The sequence below is a fragment of the Oncorhynchus mykiss genome, chromosome 9, assembly GCF_057628025.1.
Source record: "Oncorhynchus mykiss isolate SJ-2025 chromosome 9, ASM5762802v1, whole genome shotgun sequence".
Taxonomy (NCBI): domain Eukaryota; kingdom Metazoa; phylum Chordata; class Actinopteri; order Salmoniformes; family Salmonidae; genus Oncorhynchus; species Oncorhynchus mykiss.
The window spans coordinates 18,460,776-18,486,393 of record NC_143030.1 but is presented as its reverse complement, the minus strand read 5'-3'; the positions used below and the strand labels follow the sequence as shown (position 1 = coordinate 18,486,393).

The following is a 25,618-nucleotide window of genomic DNA, read 5'->3' as shown; positions in this document are numbered from 1 at the left end:
TAGCATGCAATCATTTCACCACACCTTTTATACATTCTGTAAACTGTGTACGTGACAAATAACACTTGATTTTGACACACCTCCCGCGCCAGTGTGGTATGTGTGAACTCTGACTTGGCGTCCAGGAAAGGATACCCGTTGAGGCGGATGTGTGACTCGTAGATGCCCTCACGCCCAAAGGCGTCGCCCACCCACTTGCTGGTCATGACGGCCGCCATGAGGGGCACAATGTATTCCAGACCGCCAGTCAGCTCAAACACAATAACCACGAGAGACACGGTCATCCTCGTCACACCACCTGAAAAAAAAAAAAGATATTATTGACCTTTTATTTTACCAGGTAATTTGACATTCTTTTGATACAGCAACGACCTACAGACAAAAGGAAAAGGTTTGAATGGGAGAGGACCAAAGCCATCCAACAGGATAGATTACATTTTACACAGCTCCGTGTTTCTGTGATCCATTGTTATATAGACTGTGTTTGTCAATGGATCACAAGAATGAACACTGAGTAGGAGTATCAGACGTGACCATAACATTACAGACACCCACATCCAGCCAGTGTAACTCACCCAGACATGCAGCGGCCCCCACCATGGCATAGAGTCCCGGGGTGATGCAGTCGGTGCCTACCTCGCACCACTCCCTGAACACTAACCAGTCATGGTGGTAGTACGCCAGCTGCTCCACGGCGATGCCAACAATCCGCCCGGCGATCGCCCCGATGGCCATACTGGGGATGAATAGGCCTGCCGGAACCTGGGGACAGGAACCACAAAAAAACTATCCGGAACTGAAATTCCAATTCTGATTTTGCTCAGTATTTCTCAACCCTAACCCTGATCAGCATTACTTCAAGTCTAGACTACAATCTAATATTTGGATTAGACCACAATCTGAGAGACATGCATATCCAATACCATCACATTAAAAGGGGAAGTTCACCCAAAAACACTTCTGGGCTCTTTATAACACGTATTTTTTTATGGAAATGCTGAAATTCCTGAGACGACATTCATAGGTAAAAATGTGCCTACTGAAATAAGTTAGCAGAAAAATTGCGCAGAGAAAGTCATTAAAAGGACTATTTCGATCATGGGAGGCCAGAGCGGTGTGTTTAGGAGGTATTTAGAATGGACTTTTGACGTTGCATGGGGTTTCTATGGGGAAGGCGGGGGTAGAATCAGCGTATTACCTACATCTAAATACTCAAGCAATGGACCTAAAAACTGTCTGGGGTAATGACAAACGACCAGGCAATAGTAGTTATAAAGGAGGTTTTTGTCTGAACTTCCCCTTTAACTGCCGGGCTACATTAACTAGACGGTAGTACCCAACCTGCCCTACCTCACCTTGAGTCCGAAGGTGAATATTGTCATGATGATCTTGAAGACGAGCGCCAGGCACAGCTGCCACATGGCTGTGTAGACCCCGGGCCCCGCCGGCTTGTTAGGCGACGCATCCCCAAACGCCTTACTCCCATTCATCTGACTCCTGTACTGGCACAGCTGGGACGACTCCAGCGGCCCACAGTCAGTGAACAACTCCTTAATCAGCTCGCTGGTGTTCTGTCGCGTGTAGGGGTTGGGGAACGCCACCACGGCGGTAATGGCTGCCACGAAGATGACCTCCAGGACGGGGTATTTCCCGAAGCGGGTGGACTTCCTCCTTCGGCACCAGGCGATGTTGGCCTTGATGAAGAAGGCCCCCCAGAGGCCTCCAAACACCCCCAGCAGGATGAAGGGGATAAGCTCAAACAGGTACCAGGGGGTGTGGTACTCCACATAGAACAGGACCAGACGGCTGTTGCCAAACGGGTTGATGGAGCGGAGGACGAAGGCTGCCACTAGCGCAGCGAAGAAGGAGCGCCACAGAGTCTTCAGAGGGAAGTAGTAGCTCACCTAGAGAGAGAGATGCAGAGAGACAGGTGGATAGGGGACATTATAGTGGGATACATTAACTCATACAGAGACACAAGCGTGCACAGATCAATCAAACGTATTTATAAAGCACTTTTTACATCAGCAGTTGTCAAAGTGCTTACACAGAAACTCGGCCTAAAACAAGACTATAGTGTGTGTGATGTGCTTACTCATACGGACACACTCATAGAAACACACACACACACACAATATAAAATGTACCTCCTCCAAGCTGAAGAGTACTCCTCCTATGGGAGCACCAAAAGCCACAGACACCCCAGCTGCTGATGCTGCAGATAGGACCTGCAGAGACAACAAATAAAAAAGATTAGTACCAAAACACAGGCCGAGTCAGCTAAAACACCGACAGGAATTTATCCAAAACACAGGCCGAGTCATCTAAAACACCGACAGGAATTTATCCAAAACACAGGCCGAGTCAGCTAAAACACAGACAGGAATTTATCCAAAACACAGGCCGAGTGAGCTAAAACACAGACAGGAATTTATCCAAAACACAGGCCGAGTGAGCTAAAACACCGACAGGAATTTATCCAAAACACAGGCCGAGTCAGCTAAAACACCGACAGGAATTTATCCAAAACACAGGCCGAGTCAGCCAAAACACCGACAGGAATTTATCCAAAACACAGGCCGAGTCAGCCAAAACACCGACAGGAATTTATCCAAAACACAGGCCAAGTGAGCTGAAACACCGACAGGAATTTATCCAAAACACAGGCCGAGTCAGCTAAAACACCGACAGGAATTTATCCAAAACACAGGCCGAGTCAGCTAAAACACCGGCAGGAATTTATCCAAAACACAGGCCGAGTCAGCCAAAACACCGACAGGAATTTATCCAAAACAAAGGCCGAGTGAGCTGAAACACCGGCAGGAATTTATCCAAAACACAGGCCGAGTCAGCTAAAACACCGGCAGGAATTTATCCAAAACACAGGCCGAGTCAGCCAAAACACCGACAGGAATTTATCCAAAACAAAGGCCGAGTGAGCTGAAACACCGGCAGGAATTTATCCAAAACAAAGGCCGAGTGAGCTGAAACACTGACAGGTATTTACCCAGAACACACAGTCTTAAATCATACAACAGAAAAGGTCACCAAAAGAATGTCTTATAACAAAACTCTAAACTTTGTAATGTAATACAATGGATACATACACCAAACCATACACTCTCTCTTCTTGGCCTCATTCCTACTGTACTTGGACAAAGTTATATTCTATATCTCCACACCTAATAGAACAGTAGATCATACATACCTCTCTCTTCTTGGCCTCGTTCTTGCTGTACTTGGGGAAGAGGTATGAGAAAATGTTTCCACAGCAGCAGGCCACATGGACCAGGGGTCCCTCTTTCCCCAGGCTCAGCCCAGACGCTACAGCCAGCACCAGGGTCACCGTCTTGATCAGCAGGGTCCACTTCCCCAGGTAACCCCGGATGATGAACCCACTCAGGATGGTCTTTATCTGAGAGACAGAGAGATGGGGGGAAATGAGGTAAATATACTACTGGAGAAATTATTTCTAGGTTTAATCTGGAGAAGCACCGAGGGTAGAGGAGGTAGATGATTAGGTCTGTTGAAGAAATAAGGCAAATGTCCCGAAAAGCCACCCTGATATAAACGATATACTCTGACAAATCGTTTCTCTCTAAGGGCAACATTTGTTGTCAGTCTTAGAACCAAATAATCATATTTATTGAGACCACAGCGACTAGCTTGCCAGATATGGTCAATGTCACGATCTAAGAATTTCTAAGAAATTAAAAATCCAACTGCTCCGCAGTGCTCATCCCCATCTCGCTCGCTCTCCTGTTGCCATGGCAACTAGAAAGTGAAATTTCGAGTGCTAGACTAGAGCAGATAACCTCACCATGAATTTTTCCTACAAAGCAGGTACAGAACCCGCCTGAATTACAATACATAGTGTGTGCGTGTAGCCATGTAAACTTGTGAGTGTTTGCATCCGTACATGTGTGTGCGTGCGGTCTTACCTCAGGTATGCCTGAGCCACAGGCGTAGGGGGCGAACACCTTAACCAGTAACACAGCCAGCAAGGCAAAGGACAAAGCCCAGTAGATGTACATGAAGTAGTTCATGATGTAGGAACCAGGGCCCTGGGAAATGAGGAAAGAGAGGAGGAGAGAGAGAAGGAAGAGGAGAAGAGGGGGCAGTCAGAGGAGGGAGAGGAGCACGTTTACAACTGCCATTAAAGGGATAGTTTGGGATTTTGGCAATCATCAGAACTCATGAATACCATTTAAATAAATTTAAAAAATCGATCTGCATCCAGCATGAAGGAAGTTAAAGCTAGTTTTGCGAGCCGATCCTAACTAGCTTAGCACAAAAAGGGAAAGGTTTTGTGTACAGCTAGCATCAGAATCCCAACTATCCCTTTAACGTTACTACATTGAGACAGTTTGAAACATTCTGAGTGAAAAGGTAATGGAAAAACTACTGCTGGAACACAGAAGTATTAGTTCACCCAATCTCTTCCACTGATGATACATCTCAGCAATGGAAACTACTAGCTTATAACACCTATATGACACGTAAAACCTCTTAAAATGTTAAGTCCCTTATTTAGGGGACTGAGCAGTTCTGGACCGGTTCCGAACCAACATTTTTGTGTACAAAGTGCTCTGTGAACGGCGCAACATTATTTGTTGTGCACTTCGTGACAGCTCTGGTTATCCTGCTTCGCCTGCCGTTCTCCGCTCTCATCTGAGATGCAGTATGTGAAATCTGAAACCTCATTTGAATAGGGAGTGATACATTTTCTGGCCTATCCAGACAAAGGATGGAACTCCCCTGGCCGTGAACCTCACAGCTTAGAATGCGGCATATGAAACGGGAGAGCCTAGTGATTACAGCAACAGTCTCATCTCGCTATGATGCTCTCAGATGGATTTAGAGCCCTCAACATTAACATTTTAAAAAATGATTTAGCAGAATTTAAACAAGACCACTTTCTCTTGGTCACAGAGACAAAATCCCTTTGTGCTTAAAACTGAAGTTGTAACAAGTCAGCATGCATATGAATGGCGTCTGTGTGTCGCTAAGAGGATGCGGAGCAGAAAATGCTCTTTCACAGCAGGGGTTCGATCACAGGCTGTGTCACAACCGGCCGTGACTGGAAGTCCCATAGGGCGGCGCACAATTGGCCCAGCGTCGTTCGGGTTAAGGGAGGGTTTGGCCGGGGGGGCTTTACTTGGCTAATAGCGCTCTAGCGACTCCTTGTGGTCGGCCGGGCGCCTGTTGAACAGTATTTCCTCTGACACATTGGTGTGGCTGGCTTCCGGGTTAAGTGAGTGGGTGTTAAGAAGCAGTGCGGCTTGGCGGGTCATGTTTCGGAGGACGCATGACTCGACCTTCGCCTCTCACGAGCTCGTTGGGGAGTTGCAATGATGAGATGAGATCGTAATTGGATATCAGGAAATTGGGGAGAAACACATATTTTACAGTTATAAGGTGAAATCTTATTGGTTATAATTTCATTGTTACTATTTTTAGAAAGCAGTTCAAACATGTTACGCCCTATTCCCACAAACATGTTACGCCCTATTCCCACAAACATGTTACGCCCTATTCCCACAAACATGTTAAGCCCTATTCCCACAAACATGTTAAGCCCTATTCCTCATATTTGTACTGTGTACTTGTATCCTCAAAAGTGACTACGCCTTAGCAATTTATTAACAATTTTTACTAGAAAAGGTGAGATTTTAATCATTCTGGCAGTATAATCATTACTTGGTATTTTTTATGGCCCTCTCATGATAAATAATTATGTCTGTTTAGGTGGAAATCTACATTTTGACATTATATTTTTAAATCCCTCCCACCTCTTCCTGGCCCAGGATGAGCCCCGCCCAGCTCTTCCACTGAGGACACTTGTCCCTCTCAGCGAAAGTGGTCTCGTTGGAGCCCCAGCAGCACTGCTCGTGATTAAACCACATGGCATTCAGACACACCCCCTCCTTGATGTCGTTCAGCCAATCAGCAGAGATGTCGATCAGACCCGCCAGGGCACCTGATTGGACAAAGAGGAAGAGGATGAGAAGGAAACAATAGTTTAAGCCTGTGCCAGTGTGACATAAAAAACAAGATGAACAACAAACACGTTGTCAATGACGAGGCTGTATTTAAGGTAAATCATCTTGACTACTGTCGTGGAAATTCTAATCAATAATGAGGAAAGACAAGGTCAATCACCAATCAGGATATTACCTTATTCAAAACGTATTAATAACATACATTTATTATTGCAGTAACGAAGCTTGTCAACGAGGGGATTTGAGCCACAGCATTTTATAGCAACGTATTTTCTCTTGAATGTTCATGCCAAACAACAGATGCGTGGAATGGGTCACAAGGTTAGGATTAGTATGAAAACATACTAATAATTCACAGTAAACAGCATCTGCTGTAAAGACTGTTCTCATTGTGTAGAATCCAGGGTCTGGCCCCCAAAACAACGTTCCTCTCATAATTATCCATACTGGAGGCGTCGCCACCCTGGTACTTCATAGAACAGAAACACCAACTCATGCTATGGAATGTGGTCTTGTTAGGTTTATCACCCAAGACATCGTAAATGTTGTCAGCATTAAGCCTCCAGAGGCCCATTCTCAGTAGAACACACAGAGATGAGTGTAATAAAAACCCTCTATTCTGTTGCATAAAACAACCATTTGATGCAATAACAGTACTATAACATAATCTTGGAATTTTGCTCTCACATTACTAGTACAGGTGAGGTCAGGTGTCTGTATTACCTGAGGCCAGTCCTGTCAGCGTCACTACCAGCCATCCAGACCAGGCATCATACAGGCTCTTGGTGAACTCCCACGCAGACTCCTTCTTCTTAGCGTTGATCTGCGCACACACACACACACACACACACACACACACACACACACACACACACACACACACACACACACACACGGCTGGTTAAAAGTATGAAACAATGTATGGTTCTCCCCTTTTAAGAGAAAATTATCAAAATGATCATATTTTATTACCACTCATAATGAGTGGCCTAGCCATCCATGAACTGCTGCAGTTTTTCAAATTCAGAGCAATTGTTACGTGTTCCTGTTTGTCAGGTGATTAAAAAAATGTCAGGCAACATTCAAAAGACATTCAAATGTGACAGTGAATGGAACCTTGAGGAACCATGCAACCCAGATTCATATCACTAAAGACAAAAAGGTTTTCCTTGTGGTGTTCAGTCATGCACACAGAGCCACCACAGAGAGCATAGGAGGGAACACCTCCTCAACAAGAACAACAAATATGACCCCTGGCAGACACTGTAGAGACTTGGGCTGTATACCGGGGTATTTGGAAACAGCCACGGGATGTTTGTTTTTTCTTCTATTTATTTTGCCGTTTTCTTAAGTAAATACCTGCAGTCAACTTGTGCAATACGTTAAGAGATAAAACAGATTGAGTTCTTCATTTCACCTCACCTGTCACAATATTTCATTATGAAGTTTACCAGTAATCCTCAGTCATGTGGTGTGTTTACATGCACACAACGACGGAAGACCAGAGACTTGTGAGTCTCACACCGTTGTGCAGCAACGCGCCAGGTGATCACGTTACAGTATGGAATTCACAACTAAAATGTTGCCAGCGAGATATCTTACAGTGCAAAGAAAATGTATGTGATCCCTTCGGTAATACATGTATTTCTGCAAAAAAATAGTCAGAAAATTTGATCTGATCTTCATCTAGGTCACAACAATAGACAAAACACAGTCTGCTTAAACACAAAAGCAAAGACAATTATACGTGTAAACACTCACAGTGCAGGGTGGGAAAAGTATGTGAACCCTTGGATTTAATAACTGGTTGACCCTCTGGCAGCAATAACCTCAACCAAACACTTTTGTAGTTGCGGATCAGACCTGCATAACGGTCAGCAGGAATTTTGGACCATTCCTTTTTACAAAATTGTTTCAGTTCAGCAATATTCTTGGGATGTCTGGTGGGAACTGCTCTCGAGGTCATGCCACAGCATCTCAAATCGGGTTGAGGTCAGGACTCTGCCACTCCAGAAGGAGTATTTTCTTCTGTTGAAGCCATTCTGTTGTTGATTTACTTCTGTGTTTTGGGTCGTTGTCCTGTTGCATCACCCAACTTCTGTTGAGCTTCAATTGGTGGACAGATACGATAGCCTAACATTATCCTGCTAAATGTCTTGATAAACTTGGGAATTCATTTTTCTGTCGATGATAGCAAGCTGTCCAGGCCCTGAGGCAGCAAAGCAGCACCAAACCATGATGCTCCCTCCACCATATGTTACAGTCGGGACGAGGTTTTGATGTTGGTGTGTTGTGCCATTTTTCTCCACACATAGTGTTGTGTGTTCCTTCTAAACAACTCAGCGGTAGTTCCTTCTGTCCACTGAATAGTTTGCCAGGAACGCGGTGGAAAAATATTAGATTTTCTGAGATCTCTTTTGCTCGGGGCATGGTTCACAGGCAATGCTTCATGTGAATAGCAAACTCAAATTTTGTCAGTGTTTTATATAGGGCAAGGCAGTTCTAACCAACATCTCCAATCTCGTCTCATTGATTGGACTCCAGGTTAGCTGACTGCTGACTTCAAAACAGCTTTTGGAGAAGTAATGACTTCTAGGGGTTCACATACTAGGGGTTCACATACAACCTACACTGTGAATGATTAAATTATGTATTCAATATAGACAAGAAAAATACAATAATTTGTGTGTTAGTCTGCTTAAACTAATATGTTTGTCTATTGTTGTGATTTAGATGAAGATCAGATCAAATTTGATGACCAATTCATGCAGAAATCCAGGTCATTCCAAAGGGTTCACATACTTTTTCTTGTCACTGTTTAACTATTAAGTTAACTGTCTAAAATGTGCTACATAATCTTCAGTTGTGCATTTGGTTTGCTAATTTAGCAGCTAGTTAGCTATCTAGCTAAGTGGTTAGCTTCTTCCAAAATTAAGTTGTGCTGAACTGTTTTTTTGGCAACAGCGAAGAATCTCCTCCTGGATCAAAAGCCTGTGTAATATTTGTTTTGTGCGTGAAGCAAACTGAGTAGCATTTTGGAGTTACTTGTATTTTTTTATGAGCTGGGATGTTTGTTCTGCAAATACTCTAGGTCAGAGACTGTATAAAATGTTTGCAATGCGCTCATTAGCACTCTCTATGGGATGTTACATGTACTTGTTAGCATTGCTAACCTTCAGATATTACCGAATATCCCGGTATGGCACAAGGTCGGTGTGAAGGTGTGACTATTTAGATACTGCCCAAGCCCAGTAGAGAAAGACTAGGTGTTATAAAATAAATGGTACTGAGACAAAAAGGCTTGTACATGCACACTGAGCCACCACAGAGAACAGGGATCGAGGGCACCATTTCTTTCACAACTCCTGCTGAGGAGTGACGGACTCCATCCTAGCTGGAGGGGTGCTCTCATCTTATCTACCAACATAGACAGGGCTCTAACTCCTCTAGCTCCACAATGAAATAGGGTGCAGGCCAGGCAGCAGGCTGTTAGCCAGCCTGCCAGCTTAGTGGAGTCTGCCACTAGCACAGTCAGTGTAGTCAGCTCAGCTATCCGTGTCTGTGCCTCGACCCGGGTTGGGCAAAACTAAACATGGCGGTGTTCGCCTTAGCAATCTCACTAGGATAAAGACCTCCTCCATTCCTGTCATTATTGAAAGAGATCGCGATACCTCACATCTCAAAATAGGGCTACTTAATGTTAGATCCCTTACTTCAAAAGGCAATTATAGTCAATGAACTAATCACTGATCATAATCTTGATGTGATTGGCTTGACTGAAACATGGCTTAAGCCTGATGAATTTACTGTTAAATGAGGCCTCACCTCCTGGTTACACTAGTGACCATATCCCCCGTGCATCCCGCAAAGGCGGAGGTGTTGCTAACATTTACGATAGCAAATTTCAATTTACAAAAAAAAATGTGTTTTTGTCTTTTGAGCTTCCAGTCATGAAATCTATGCAGCCTACTCAATCACTTTTTATAGCTACTGTTTACAGGCCAACTGGGCCATATACAGCGTTCCTCATTGAGTTCCCTGAATTCCTATCGGACCTTGTAGTCATAGCAGATAATATTCTAATCTTTGGTGACTTTAATATTCACATGGAAAAGTCCACAGACCCACTCCAAAAGGCTTTTGGAGCCATCATCGACTCAGTGGGTTTTGTCCAACATGTCTCTGGACCTACTCACTGTCACAGTCATACTCTGGACCTAGTTTTGTACCATGGAATAAATGTTGTGGATCTTAATGTTTTTCCTCATAATCCTGGACTATCGGACCACCATTTTATTACGTTTGCAATTGCAACAAATAATCTGTTCAGACCCCAACCAAGGAGCATCAAAAGTCGTGCTATAAATTCACAGACAACACAAAGAGTCCTTGATGCCCTTCCAGACTCCCTCTGCCAACACAAGGACGTCAGAGGACAAAAAACTGAGGAACTCAATTTAACCTTGCGCAATACCCTAGATGCAGTTGCACCCATAAAAACTAAAATCATTTCTCATAAGAAATTATCTCCCTGGTATACAGAAAATACCAGTGCTCTGAAGCAAGCTTCCAGAAAATTGGAACGGAAATGTCGCCACACCAAACTGGAAGTCTTCCGACTAGCTTGGAAAGACAGTACAGTATCGAAAAGCCCTTACTGCTGCTCGATCATCCTATTTTTCCAACTTAATTGAGGAAAATAAGAACAATCCGAAATTTATTTTTGATACTGTCGCAAAGCGAACTAAAAAGCAGCATTCCCCAAGTGAGGATGGCTTTCACTTCAGAAGTAATAAATTCATGAACTTCTTTGAGGAAAAGATCATGATTATTAGAAAGCAAATTACGGACTCCTCTTTAAATCTGCGTATTCCTTCAAAGCTCAGTTGTCCTGAGTCTGCACAACTCTGCCAGGACCTAGGATAAAGAGAGACACTCAAGTGTTTTAGTACTACATCTCTTGACACAATGATGCAAATAATCATGGCCTCTAAACCTTCAAGCTGCATACTGGACCCTATTCCAACTAAACTACTGAAAGAGCTGCTTCCTGTGCTTGGCCCTCCTATGTTGAACATAAAACGTCTCTCTATCCACCGGATGTGTAGCAAAAACTCACTAAAAGTGGCAGTAATAAAGCCTCTCTTGAAAAAGCCAAACCTTGACCCAGAAAATATAAAAAACTTTTATTTTTATTTTTTAATTTTTTTAAAATCGGCTTATATCGAATCTTCCATTCCTCTCAAACATTTTAGAAAAGGCTGGTGCGCAGCAACTCACTGCCTTCCTGAAGACAAACAATGTATACAAAATGCTTCAGTCTGGTTTTAGACCCCATCATAGCACTGAGACTGCACTTGTGGTGGTAAATGACCTTTTAATGGCATCAGACCGAGGCTCTGCATCTGTCCTCGTGCTCCTAGAATTTAGTGCTGCTTTTGATGCCATCAATCACCACATTCTTTTGGAGAGATTGGAAACCCAAATTGGTCTACACGGACAAGTTCTGGCCTGGTTTAGATCTTATCTGTTGGAAAGATATCAGTTTGTCTCTGTGAATAGTTTGTCCTCTGACAAATCAACTGTAAATTTCGGTGTTCCTCAAGGTTCCGTTTTAGGACCACTCTTGTTTTCACTATATATTTTACCTCTTGGGGATGTCATTCGAAAACATAATGCTAACTTTCACTGCTATGCGGATGACACACAGCAGTACATTTCAATGAAACATGGTGAAGCCCCAAAATTGCCCTCGCTAGAAGCCTGCGTTTCAGACATAAGGAAACTTTCTACTTTTAAACTCGGACAAAACAGAGATGCTTGTTCTAGGTCCCAAGAAACAAAGAGATCTTCTGTTGAATCTGACAATTAATCTTAACGGTTGTACAGTCATCTCAAATAAAACTGAAGGACCTCGGCGTTACTCTGGGCCCTGATCTCTCTTATGACGAACATAAAGACTGTTTCCAGGACAGATTTTTTCCATCACATAACATTGCAAAAATCAGAAACTTTTTGTTAAAAATTGATGCAGAAAAATTAATCCATGCTTTTGTTACTTCTAGGTTAGACTACTGCAATGCTCTACTTTCCGGCTACCCGGGTAAAGCACTAAATAAACTTCAGTTACTGCTAAATAAGGCTGCTAGAATCCTGACTAGAACCAAAAAATGTGATCATATTACTCCAGTGCTAGCCTCCCTACACTGGCTTCCTGTCAAGGCAAGGGCTGATTTCAAGGTTTTACTGCTAACCTACAAAGCATTACATGGGCTTGCTCCTACCCATCTCTCTGATTTGGTCCTGCCGTACATATCTACACGTACGCTACGTCACAAGACGCAAGCCTCCTAATTGTCCCTAGAATTTCTAAGCAAACAGCTGGAGACAGGGCTTTCTCCTATAGAGCTCCATTTTATGGAATGGTCTGCCTAGCCATGTGAGAGACGCAAACTCGGTCTCAACCTTTAAGTCTTTACTGAAGACTCATCTCTTCAGTGGGTCATATGATTGAGTGTAGTCTGGCCCAGGAGTGCGAAGGTGAACGGAAAGGCTCTGGAGCAACGAACCGCCCTTGCTGTCTCTGCCTGGCCGGTTCCCCTCTTTCCACTGGGATTCTCTGCCTCTAACCCTATTACAGGGGCTGAGTCACTGGCTTACTGGTGCTCTTTCATGCCGTCCCTAGGAGGGGTGCGTAGCTTGAGTGGGTTGAGTCACTGATGTGATCTTCCTGTCTGGGTTGGCTCCCACCCTTGGCGGAGATCTTTGTGGGCTATACTCGGCCTCGTCTCAGGATGGTGGTTGAAGTTATCCCTCTATTGGTGTGGGGGCTGTGCTTTGGCAAAGTGGGTGGGGTTATATCCTTCCTGTTTGGCCCGGTCCTGGGGTATCATCGGATAGGGCCACAGTGTCTCCTGACCCCTCCTGTCTCAGCATCCAGTATTTATGCTGCAGTAGTTTGTGTCGGGGGGCTAGGGTCAGTTTGTTATATCTGGAGTACTTCTCCTGTCTTATCCGGTGTCCTGTGTGAATTTAAGTATGCTCTCTCTAATTCTCTCTTTCTTTCTCTCTCGGAGGACCTGAGCCCTTGGACCATGCCTCAGGACTACCTGGCATGATGACTCCTTGCTGTCCCCAGTCCACCTGGCCGTGCTGCTGCTCCAGATTCAACTGTTCTGCCTGCGGCTATGGAATCCTGACCTGTCCCAGACCTACTATTTGACCATGCTGGTCTTTTATGAACATTTGAACATCTGGCCATGTTCTGTTATAATCTCCACCCGGCACAGCCAGAAGAGGACTGGACACCCCTCATAGCCAGGTTCCTCTCTAGGTTTCTTCCTAGATTTTGACTTTTCTAGGGAGTTTTTCCTAGCCAACGTGCTTCATCACCTGCATTGCTTGCTGTTTGGAGTTTTAGGCTGGCATCTGTACACCATTTTGAGATATCAGCTGATGTAGGAAGGGCTATATAAATACATTTGATTTGATTTCTTTCACTAGACAACAAAAAACAAGCCCTGACCTGTGGCAGACACTGTGGAGAATAGCTCCCTTTCCCCCCCCCCCCACTCATCCCACAAGACAACAACACAGGCAACAATTAAGACCTGACCTGGAAATTACATTATTGCTCAAAAGACATCTGTTCAGACACAAAACTACACTGTACAGTGGTAAGAGAAGTTGTGAGTAGAATGTAGAATGTAGATGAAGAGTAAGGGGCCCAGCACAGAGTCCTTGGGGACACCCTTGGGGTTATTTTACCTACCCTAGCTGAATACACTGATTGTAAGTCTGCTAAATTACTCAAATTATATATATATATATATATATATATATATATATATATATATATATATATATATATATATATATATATATATATATATATATATATATATATATATATATATATATATATATATATATATATATCTCATTTCAGGCTTCAAACATAAAGATATGAAACTGTATTTTTTTGTGAAGAATCAACAACAAGTGGGACACAATCATGAAGTGGAACGACATTTATTGGATATTTCAAATTTTTTTAACAAATCAAAAACTGAAAAATTGGGCGTGCAAAATTATTCAGCCCCCTTAAGTTAATACTTTGTAGAGCCACCTTTTGCTGCGATTACAGCTGTAAGTCGCTTGGGGTATGTCTCTATCAGTTTTGCACATCGAGAGACTGAAAGTTTTTCCCATTCCTCCTTGCAAAACAGCTCGAGCTCAGTGAGGTTGGATGGAGAGCATTTGTGAACAGCAGTTTTCAGTTCTTTCCACAGATTCTCGATTGGATTCAGGTCTGGACTTTGACTTGGCCATTCTAACACCTGGATATGTTTATTTTTGAACCATTCCATTGTAGATTTTGCTTTATGTTTTGGATCATTGTCTTTTTGGAAGACTGTCCCAGTCTCAGGTCTTTTGCAGACTCCATCAGGTTTTCTTCCAGAATGGTCTGGAAATTTGGCTCCATCCATCTTCCCTTCAATTTTAACCATCTTCCCTGTCCCTGCTGAAGAAAAGCAGGCCCAAACCATGATGCTGCCACCACCATGTTTGACAGTGGGGATGGTGTGTTCAGCTGTGTTGCTTTTACGCCAAACATAACGATTTGCATTGTTGCCAAAAAGTTCAATTTTGGTTTCATCTGACCAGAGCACCTTCTTCCACATGTTTGGTGTGTCTCCCAGGTGGCTTGTGGCAAACTTTAAACGACACTTTTTATGGATATCTTTAAGAAATGGCTTTCTTCTTGCCACTCTTCCATAAAGGCCAGATTTGTGCAATATACGACTGATTGTTGTCCTATGGACAGAGTCTCCCACCTCAGCTGTAGATCTCTGCAGTTCATCCAGAGTGATCATGGGCCTCTTGGCTGCATCTCTGATCAGTCTTCTCCTTGTATGAGCTGAAAGTTTAGAGGGACGGCCAGGTCTTGGTAGATTTGCAGTGGTCTGATACTCCTTCCATTTCAATATTATCGCTTGCACAGTGCTCCTTGGGATGTTTAAAGCTTGGGAAATATTTTTGTATCCAAATCCAGCTTTAAACTTCTTCACAACAGTATCTCGGACCTGCCTGGTGTGTTCCTTGTTCTTCATGATGCTCTCTGCGCTTTTAACGGACCTCTGAGACTATCACAGTGCAGGTGCATTTATACGGAGACTTGATTACACACAGGTGGATTGTATTTATCATCATTAGTCATTTAGGTCAACATTGGATCATTCAGAGATCCTCACTGAACTTCTGGAGAGAGTTTGCTGCACTGAAAGTAAAGGGGCTGAATAATTTTGCACGCCCAATTTTTCAGTTTTTGATTTGTTAAAAAAGCTTGAAATATCCAATAAATGTCGTTCCACTTCATGATTGTGTCCCACTTCTTGTTGATTCTTCACAAAAAAATACAGTTTTATATCTTTATGTTTGAAGCCTGAAATGTGGCAAAGTTCAAGGGGGCCGAATACTTTCACAAGGCACTGTATTAGTGTGCAGCTATTCTTTTCTTAAATTAGTTTCCAAAATGTAAACGCATCCTCACCTTGCGGTGGCGTTCCCGGTCCTTGCACTTCTCCCGGACCCAGTCGATGGTGTGGAAGTCGTCGTAGGTGCCAACCCCCGGAATGGGCTCCTCCAGGAAGTCCAGCAGGTGGGTGGTGCTGCTCAGCACCCCTCCCCCGTTAGACATGACGTAGTTAGATCCTACAGGTGAGAGAGAGAGAGAGTTTGTGAGAGACCAGACAATGGCATACTGCTAGAAGTCTGAATGGGCCAAATGCTGTTAGGAATATGCCATCTGGGTCAGACAGACAGTGACGTAATGATCTTCCCTGTCAGCCGCCACTGAAAAACCCAGGTAAAAGGAGGCAACCGTAACAGCGTCAGAGAAAACCTCCCACTCTGAGTAACACAGTCACATCTGACACAGAAGATATGATTCCCTCCGCCCTGACAAGGACCGACAACAGAAACACTGCTACTGTACATAAAACCCACCAGCAGAGGCATAACTACAGTGTGCTTGTAGCCTTTTCTGCTTCTCACACGATAATCATCCCCAAAATCAAATTACACCAACCCTAGTTTCACGTTTCTTCTTTACACTGTGTGCGTCAACCTGGAAGTGGTAAATATCTACTCCATTAGGAACACTGCATTGCACATGCTGCCTGCTTGCATATGAAAACAAGAGTTTGTCTGACTGACTGGTACTTGTGGCACACCGGGGAAAACCCCGTCCATCCAACCAACCATTGGCTGCCTGCTGCATCTCAACCAGAGTCAGACACAGTGGAAAAAAAAACTGCTGACCCGTGTACACACACAGCTCCGTAATAAATCAGAGGACTAAATCGTCTTTACTCCCTTTACCCCCTCACCACCAGAGCACTGTGGGTAAACCTGCAGCTCAGAGCCAAAATGGAGGTGCAGTTGCAGACGTTCAATTGCAGATTGAACACAGGGGGTAGAATCTGAGCCAGGGCTCTACGTTTCCTTTTAATGAATCACTCACTGGTCACGGAGGTTGGTCTCAGAACAGTGGTTCATTTACAATCTAAAGACTTTCTTCAAAAAGGGCCGTTCCGGTTTAAAGGAGAATGTTTACTTACAAGTCTGAGGTTTTCTTCCTCGAATCTCATTTCACAATCTCTGATAACAGTTCCCCATAAAATTGCCACAAGGACCTTTCTACAGTCACATGCCTCTGTGTACACAACAGGCTGTGATATGTTGTAGTACAAATGTGGCAGGGGAAACAGAGGCACAGTAGTAACGTGTGACTGTAAAGTGAACACTGGCCAAGGATTACAACAGTCTGTCATTCTTCTCGGTCTAGGTCCGCTTGTTTTAATACAGGATGTAGGCCTCAGGCATAGATCAGAAAGACAGACACCAGTTGGTGAACCCTGCAGTAGGCTACACCACACCAATAATGTTCAATTGATGTTCTGTTCACCATTAGGGATTTGAACACACGGCTCTGGTCACCCTTCTAGTATGATCAAAAAGCACAGAGAACGTAGCAATATTTGAAATTGCATTACAACACTTAAAATGTTTCAACTGGCAGAGATGCAGTATAGGAGAAAAACTGACTGCATTTCCAAAAAGATATATTCCAAAATGATGTCCTTCATGACGATAATCAAGAACAATGCCTGATGATCACTGCTAATGCTTGATATCCCAGATCCAGTCATGCTCGACTGTGCTGGTTGGTAACAGTGCTAAGGCGCATCTACCAAGGATAGTTAAATAGATTATACTGGCTGGCTGGCTGGCACACACACACACCGAAAGGCGGAGATGGAGCAGAGGTGACTTGTAGTGCTACAGCACTACAACTCAGCTGGGCAGCCAACCGCCATTTTGAAAAAGGTCATCTCTCTCTGCAGTGGCTGTGATCTGAGAGAAACAAACACTGCTACAGTAAGACACATTCATGCGAAGTATCACCGGACAACTGCACGTAGTCGTCAAAGATGCTGCTCTTTAATTACTTGCTACTTTTCTCTCTTATTCTTATTTTTTTGAAACTGCATTGTTGATTAGGGGCTCGTAAGTAAGCATTTCACTGTACCTGTTGTATTCGGCACGTGACTAATACCTTATAAAAATCTAATTCTAAGTGCACTATCCAATTCAGGGGATTGTTTTGCAGTATTCTGAGTATGATAGGGATTACATATCATTTTCAAAGGCACAGAGACAGGCCTACATTCATCTACCCATACAACTCTACCAATTAAAAGGGAAATCTCCCACGTCGTTCTGACAACTGTACAGGTCTGTGGGATTGTGTCCGGGAAAGAACAAAGTCACTATGTGTCCCCAAAAAAACATCAGAAGACAATGTTGTCTCCTCAAGTATGTGCTTTAAACAACTGGTAGGCATGCATGATATTAGACCCATTCTTTGTTGTGCAAATTCTTCTTTTCAGCTCTCTGACATACAAATACAGTGTATTGTGTATTTTTACAGAGAGACATTTTACCTGAGCGAGAGAGAAATAGGAATACACTGCAAAGCAATACCGGCATAGCTCAAATCTGTTGATAATCTGGCCTTGTAGGAGAAAGTATTCACCTAAAACCCTCTGTGACATCACATCAACTGACATAACCCGATTTAACCCTAACAATCTCCAGAAGATGGATGCAAAGCGAATGACAAGTCGTTGTCAAGTTACGGCTAAACACATTTGATAGATTTTTATTTTATTTTTATTTAGCATACACTCTTATGGAGAGCGACTTACAGTAGTGAATGCATACATTTTTCTGACTTTTTCTTACTGGTCCCACATGGGAATCGAAACCACAACTCTGGCGTTACAAGTGCCATGCTCTACCAACTGAGCCACGGGTATGTGATTCATTTATGATGATTCATGGTTTGCTGACCTTCGAAACCATTCTCCATTGGCATGCGGTCAGGGACACACCACTGATGTGTAGTTGCTGAACTTCCCAGCAGTGTGTGATATTGTGCTGGGGTTTGTTATCTAGGGTGGCATACAGCCACAGGGGCTGTTTAGTACAACCATGTCATCCAGGGGCTAACATTGTGTGGCTTGGCACAGTTGGCACAATGACATCCAAAGCTGTAGAGCCTAGTGTTAGCCTATAACGATACCTAGGAGAGGCAGTTGGTGCTAACTGCTAAGCTAACTAAGGATATCAATCCTAGGCGGTAAGTGCTAACATAAAATACAAGACACCTGATCTGTGGGAAGTGGGAACGTGATCAAAGTTCAAACACCGGTGAATGATAAGTCACTCACTAGCAGGCTGGTCTCTTCAATAATGGAACACTAGTCACTTTAATAATGTTTACATACGGTTTTACTTATTTCATATGTACAGTGCCTTCGGAAAGTATTCAGACCCCTTGACTTTTTCCACATTTTGTTACGTTACAGCCCTATTCTAAAATTGATTACATAAAAATCTATACACAATACCCCATAATGACAACGCAAAAACAGAAATACCTTATTTACGTAAGTATTCAGACCCTTGCCATGAGGCTCGAAATTGAGCTCGAGTGCATCCTGTTTCCATTGATCATCCTTGAGATGTTTCTACAATTTGATTGGAGTCCACCTGTGGTATGAGGTCCACCTGTGGTATAGGAGGTCCCACAGTTGACAGTGCATGTCAGAGCAAAAACCAAGCCATGAGGTCAAAAAGGAATTATCCGTAGAGTTCAGGGACAGGATTGTGTCAAGGCACAGGGGAAGGGTACCAAAACATTTCTGAAGCATTGAAGGTCCTCAAGAATACAGTGGCCTCCATCATTCTTAAAATGGAAGAAGTTTGGAACCACCAAGACTCTTCATAGAGCTGGCCGCCCGGCCAAACTGAGCAATCAGGGGAGAAGGGCCTTGGTTAGGGAGGTGACCAAGAATCCAATGGTCACTCTGACAGAGCTCCTCTGTGGAGTTGGTAGAACCTTCCATAAGGACAACCATCTCTGCAGCACTCCACCAATCAGGCCTTTATGGTAGAGATTGGCCAGACGGAAGCCACTCCTCAGTAAAAGACACATGACAGCCCACTTTGAGCTTGCCAAAAGGCACCTAAACACTCTCAGACCATATGAGAAACAAGATACTCTAGTCTGAGCATGGTGGTGGCAGCATTATGCTGTGGCAATGTTTTTCAGGGGCAGGAAAACTAGTCAGGATCGAGGCAAAGATGAACAGAGCAAAGTACAGAAAGATCCTTGATGAAAACCTGCTCCAGAGAGCTCAGGACCTCAGACTTGGGTAAAGGTTCACCTTCCAACAGGACAACGACCCTAACCACACAGCCAAGAAAACACAGGAGTGGATTCGGGACAAGTCTCAATGTCCTCGAGTGGCACGGCCAGAGCCCAGACTTGAACCCAATCAAACATCTCTGGCTCGACCTGAAAATAGCTGTGCAAGCAACGCTCCCCATCCAACCTGACAGAGCTTGAGAGGATCTGCAGAGAAGACTGGGAGAAACTTCTCAAATACAGGTGTGCCAAGCTTGTAGCGTCATACCCAAGAAGACTCTGTAATCGCTGCCAAAGGTGCTTCAACAAAGTACTGAGTAAAGAATCTGAATAAAATGTGATATGTTTTTATTTTATTTTATAAATTAGCAAAAATGTCTAAAATTCTGTTTTTGCTTTGTCATTATGGTGTATTGTGCGTAGATTGATGAGAATTACTCTGGGGGAAAAATATATATTTTAGAATAAGGTTGTAACCTAGCAAAATGTGGAAAAAGTCAAGGGGTCCGAATACTTTCCTAAGGCACTGTATATACAGTATTTTAGTCAATGCCACTGACATTGCTCATCCTAATAATTATATATTTACACTGTTGGAGCTAAGAACACAAGCCTTTCGCTACACCCGCAATAACGTCTACTAAATATGTGTATGTGACCAATAACATTTGATTTTGAGGAAAGTAGGACCATGGCGAGGTTGAGAAAATAGAAGTAAACTAATCTATTAACACTAATAACAGAGACGCTATAAATGTGTGCATTCACTACATTACTTGCTACCACTAGGAGTAGAGAAATGAGTAAAGCATTTCTCAGACCTCTAACCTGATTTTAGAAGGCCAAGCCATTCCAATTACAGTATTAGGTCTATATGAAGCCCTTTGATGTAGAAATAGAAGTCTAAGAGAAAAATAGGCATTTGTGTTGTGTTACACTAGTTTAATAGCTTTCATCTGGTGCTTCCCTTTGTGAGGAAGACCAATGTGAAATGGCTTGTTCTTGTGGAGTCAGCTGAAACAGTCTCAGCCTGGCAAACAGAGCAGGCAGTCAAGTCAATCATTGAGATGGACATTATCGCCTTCTACCTTCCAACCAACCTGATTTGTGAGTGAAATCCACAGGGGGGAGATTTGGTCCTGGTCCTGCAGTGCAGCAGGCACCTCATGTTTTGATTTCACCGACCTGTGTAGGCTAACACACAGCATCCAGCTGAATGATAACACTAAGGAAACAGAATCCTACAAGGGACTGATTTCAACCACAACAGCAACACTGATCAATGAGGTCACAACACACACACACGTGCACTTTGTGTGTTCAGTTACATGCCTAAAGTGAGACCATTCAGCGTCAGGGTTTAGTGCACATAGGCACTACTCCAGTTTCAGATTACTCCAGCATCAGGATACTCCACCACTACTCCAGTACCTGTCTACTGCAGTATCAGACTACTCCACCAATACTCCAGCATCAGGCTACTCCAGCATCAGGCTACTCCAGCATTACTCCAGCATCAGGCTACTCCAGCATCAGGCTACTCCAGCATTACTCCAGCATCAGGCTACTCCAGCATTACTCCAGCATCAGGCTACTCCAGCATTACTCCAGCATCAGGCTACTCCAGCATTACTCCAGCATCAGGCTACTCCAGCATCAGGCTACTCCAGCATTACTCCAGCATCAGGCTACTCCAGCATTACTCCAGCATCAGGCTACTCCAGCATTACTCCACTCCTGCAAAGCAGATCAAGGAGGCTCAGCTCAGCAGCTGGACTGACTGGGGTTGGAGAACAGCAGGCTGCAACTAACCCTGGCCTGCACGAGGCTAGTAAGGAAACGCGACTGAAAGGCCTACCTCATAACAGACTAGAGAGAAGGAAAAAAATGAGGGAGCGAGAGAGGGGGAATGAGAGAGAGAGAGAGAGAGAGAGAATCCTTTGCCAGTGTATTTCATTCAGCAAGGGAAAGTAATGAACAAGGACTACACCAACACAAACCATTATCTGTTAAGTAGTTTCTCTCTTTTGAGATAATCAGTGACGTGGTAGGTTAAGTTTAAGTTGAGCAATTAATCGAAATGCAGGTTCTTTTTAGTTTTGTAAACAACTAATTGACCATCTTTGGGTAAAGTATTTGAATTCCATTTCGTTCCGTTTTTTTTGCTGTGAGCTCAATGCAGTTTCTGTAGAGATAAATCGGATCAAGCCTGAACTGTGCGATGTAGTACAGAGCTGTAGTTGCCAACAGGCCAATATTTCCGATAGTTTAGCGCAGAAAACGTGGCAACTACAATTACCACAACCCATTGTGTGCATACTTGTCCGGTCTGTGTGGAGCACTGAGCTATAATAAGAATGGGTGTGGAGCAGACAGAGACTGTGTTTTTTCTTCTCTCAATCTAGAGGGATGGAAAGCAGCTGCTTTGAGAGGTACTGTCATCTGAAAATACATCATCTATGAGATTGATAGTTGGTATTCAGCAGTCATAAAAGTATGCCTTATTTACTTTGAAGAACTACTGAAATAGTGATTTTGTCAGACAGCACAGGCAGCAGCTCTATAGAGATGAGATTACTTGGAATGAAATCAAGTCATCAAAGTAAACACATATTGTATTAAAGTAATGTGAATAAATTATGTTAAAGCAGTAATGGGCAGCCACTACAATTTTTTTAATTAATGGTTTTATTCTGCGCTTACATAGCATTCAACCCACATAATGCACAGTTTATTTAAAAAATAAATGGAAGTGATTATTTTTTTAGAATCAAACTGAAACATCCTCAAAAAGCACTAATTGCTCAGCACTATATTGAAGGCAAGGATATTATTAAGTGGTGGGCCATTAACGACTAAGGCCTGAGGGATATATATAGTTAACTGTGAAAAAAAGGATATATCCACACAACATTGAATCATGTTGAGAATGTAAAGGTTTTGTTCAGGTAATAAGGAGGATAGCAGATGCTTTATAGATGTTAGTGTGAGTTAGTGCGAGTTAGTGTTAGTGTGAGTTAGTGTTAGTGTGAGTTAGTGTTAGTGTTAGTGTGAGTTAGTGTTAGTGTGAGTTAGTGTTAGTGTGAGTTAGTGTTAGTGTGAGTTAGTGTTAGTGTGAGTTAGTGCTAGTGTGAGTTAGTGCTAGTGTTAGTGTGAGTTAGTGTTAGTGTGAGTTAGTGTTAGTTAGTGTTGGTGTTAGTGTGAGTTAGTGTGAGTTAGTGCTAGTGTGAGTTAGTGCTAGTGTGAGTTAGTGCTAGTGTGAGTTAGTGCTAGTGTGAGTTAGTGTTAGTGTGAGTTAGTGCTAGTGTGAGTTAGTGTTAGTTAGTGTTGGTGTTAGTGTGAGTTAGTGTGAGTTAGTGCTAGTGTGAGTTAGTGCTAGTGTGAGTTAGTGCTAGTGTGAGTTAGTGCTAGTGTGAGTTAGTGCTAGTGTGAGTTAGTGCTAGTGTGAGTTAGTGCTAGTGTGAGTTAGTGCTAGTGTGAGTTAGTGCTAGTGTGAGTTAGTGCTAGTGTGAGTTAGTGCTAGTGTGAGTTAGTGCTAGTGTGAGTTAGTGCTAGTGTGAGTTAGTGCTAGTGTGAGTTAGTGCTAGTGTGAGTTAGTGCTAGTGTGAGTTAGTGTGAGAGTGTGAGTTAGTGTGAGAGTGTGAGTTAGTGTGAGAGTGTGAGTTAGTGTGAGAGTGTGAGTTAGTGTGAGAGTGTGAGTTAGTGTGAGTTAGTGTTAGTGTTAGTGTGAGTTAGTGTTAGTGTGAGTTAGTGTTAGTGTGAGTTAGTGTTAGTGTGAGTTAGTGTGAGAGTGTGAGTTAGTGTTAGTGTGAGTTAGTGTTAGTGTGAGTTAGTGTGAGTTAGTGTTAGTGTGAGTTAGTGTTAGTGTGAGTTAGTGTTAGTGTGAGTTAGTGCTAGTGTGAGTTAGTGCTAGTGTGAGTTAGTGCTAGTGTGAGTTAGTGCTAGTGTGAGTTAGTGCTAGTGTGAGTTAGTGCTAGTGTGAGTTAGTGCTAGTGTGAGTTAGTGCTAGTGTGAGTTAGTGCTAGTGTGAGTTAGTGCTAGTGTGAGTTAGTGCTAGTGTGAGTTAGTGCTAGTGTGAGTTAGTGCTAGTGTGAGTTAGTGCTAGTGTGAGTTAGTGCTAGTGCTAGTGTGAGTTAGTGCTAGTGTTAGTGTGAGTTAGTGTTAGTGTGAGTTAGTGTTAGTGTGAGTTAGTGTGAGAGTGTGAGAGTGTGAGAGTGTGAGTTAGTGTTAGTGTTAGTGTGAGTTAGTGTTAGTGTGAGTTAGTGTGAGTTAGTGTGAGTTAGTGTGAGTTAGTGTGAGTTAGTGCTAGTGTGAGTTAGTGCTAGTGTGAGTTAGTGTGAGAGTGAGTTAGTGTGAGAGTGTGAGTTAGTGTGAGAGTGTGAGTTAGTGCTAGTGTGAGTTAGTGCTAGTGTGAGTTAGTGCTAGTGTGAGTTAGTGCTAGTGTGTGCTAGTGTGAGTTAGTGTGAGTTAGTGCTAGTGTGAGTTAGTGCTAGTGTGAGTTAGTGCTAGTGTGAGTTAGTGCTAGTGTGAGTTAGTGCTAGTGTGAGTTAGTGCTAGTGTGAGTTAGTGCTAGTGTGAGTTAGTGCTAGTGTGAGTTAGTGCTAGTGTGAGTTAGTGCTAGTGTGAGTTAGTGCTAGTGTGAGTTAGTGTGAGAGTGTGAGTTAGTGTGAGAGTGTGAGTTAGTGTTAGTGTTAGTGTGAGTTAGTGTTAGTGTGAGTTAGTGTTAGTGTTAGTGTGAGTTAGTGTGAGTTAGTGCTAGTGTGAGTTAGTGCTAGTTAGTGTGAGTTAGTGTGAGTTAGTGCTAGTGTGAGTTAGTGCTAGTGTTAGTGTGAGTTAGTGTTAGTGTGAGTTAGTGTTAGTTAGTGTTGGTGTGAGTTAGTGCTAGTGTGAGTTAGTGCTAGTGTGAGTTAGTGCTAGTGTGAGTTAGTGCTAGTGTGAGTTAGTGTGAGTTAGTGTGAGTTAGTGCTAGTGTGAGTTAGTGCTAGTGTGAGTTAGTGCTAGTGTGAGTGTGAGTTAGTGTTAGTGTGAGTTAGTGTGAGTTAGTGTGAGAGTGTGAGTTAGTGTTAGTGTGAGTTAGTGTGAGTTAGTGTTAGTGAGTGTGAGTTAGTGTTTTGTTCTCCGGAACCTCTTTTTTAATACTAAATATATCAGGGACTCCCTCATAATCAGAACACAACTCAAGTGATATCAAAATAGCATACAGAGTTTTACTAGGACTTGTGCAGTGCATGGCTGGATGAACCAAGTCTCGGGCCCTGGGAAGGAACATTTAGGCATCGTAGAGATTCTTTCATTTTTCAAGCTAATTATCCTGACAATTTACAGAGAAACCTTTGCAGTTTAATAACAATAAAATGGGATTACACTATGTATTACGATGAAAAATGTATAATTGGTGGAGTAAGCCTACTGTGGATACCTATATCCCTGTGAGCCTCCCAGGCCCAAAAAGCCTTGGGTTAAGAACATCAACTGTATTTCAACAATATTACAATACATTGTATTAAACACTCAAACGTTTTCCACTGATCCCTTGACAAAATGTGTTTAAAATCAGGTGCTGTTAGTAATTCATAAAAATAAAAAATATTCAAACACTGTTTTATGTTAAATGGATCAGCACCACACCGAGACCAACATCTGGAGGCTGTTATAGAGGTGTTCCCACACACACCAAACACGTGTCTCTCTCTTGAACACACAAACATTTAAAGTCAAGACTAAAAGGTGGAGGCAGTGGCACACATTGCTACTCCTCGGTCACTGCTTCATCCAGCCCAGCTAAGCCTTCCTGTGAGAAAAACACACCCAGCTAATTCACCACGCAGATAACGCACAC

At 43.1% G+C, this 25,618-nt stretch overlaps 1 protein-coding gene across 22 annotated transcripts in view; it reads right to left on the bottom strand.

The window, feature by feature from the left end:
* The window catches only part of clcn3 (chloride channel 3), a 53,996-nt gene that overhangs the window by 9,664 nt on the left and 18,714 nt on the right, over nucleotides 1-25,618 (bottom strand). For 13 of the 22 annotated variants that reach the window (XM_021614871.3, XM_021614873.3, XM_036987421.2 and 10 more), the window contains 9 exons: nucleotides 15,556-15,716; nucleotides 6,726-6,825; nucleotides 5,793-5,980; nucleotides 3,942-4,064; nucleotides 3,209-3,415; nucleotides 2,148-2,228; nucleotides 1,356-1,904; nucleotides 576-762; nucleotides 81-298 (listed from right to left, as the gene is read on the bottom strand). In XM_021614871.3, the coding sequence (XP_021470546.3) occupies nucleotides 81-298; nucleotides 576-762; nucleotides 1,356-1,904; nucleotides 2,148-2,228; nucleotides 3,209-3,415; nucleotides 3,942-4,064; nucleotides 5,793-5,980; nucleotides 6,726-6,825; nucleotides 15,556-15,716 (1,814 nt within the window). Of the gene's footprint in view, nucleotides 1-80; nucleotides 299-575; nucleotides 763-1,355; nucleotides 1,905-2,147; nucleotides 2,229-3,208; nucleotides 3,416-3,941; nucleotides 4,065-5,792; nucleotides 5,981-6,725; nucleotides 6,826-15,555; nucleotides 15,717-16,092; nucleotides 16,304-20,879; nucleotides 20,992-21,191; nucleotides 21,517-25,618 lie in introns of those variants that run through there. The other 9 variants (XM_090183670.1, XM_090183674.1, XM_036987424.2 and 6 more) reach the window with 4 other exon arrangements.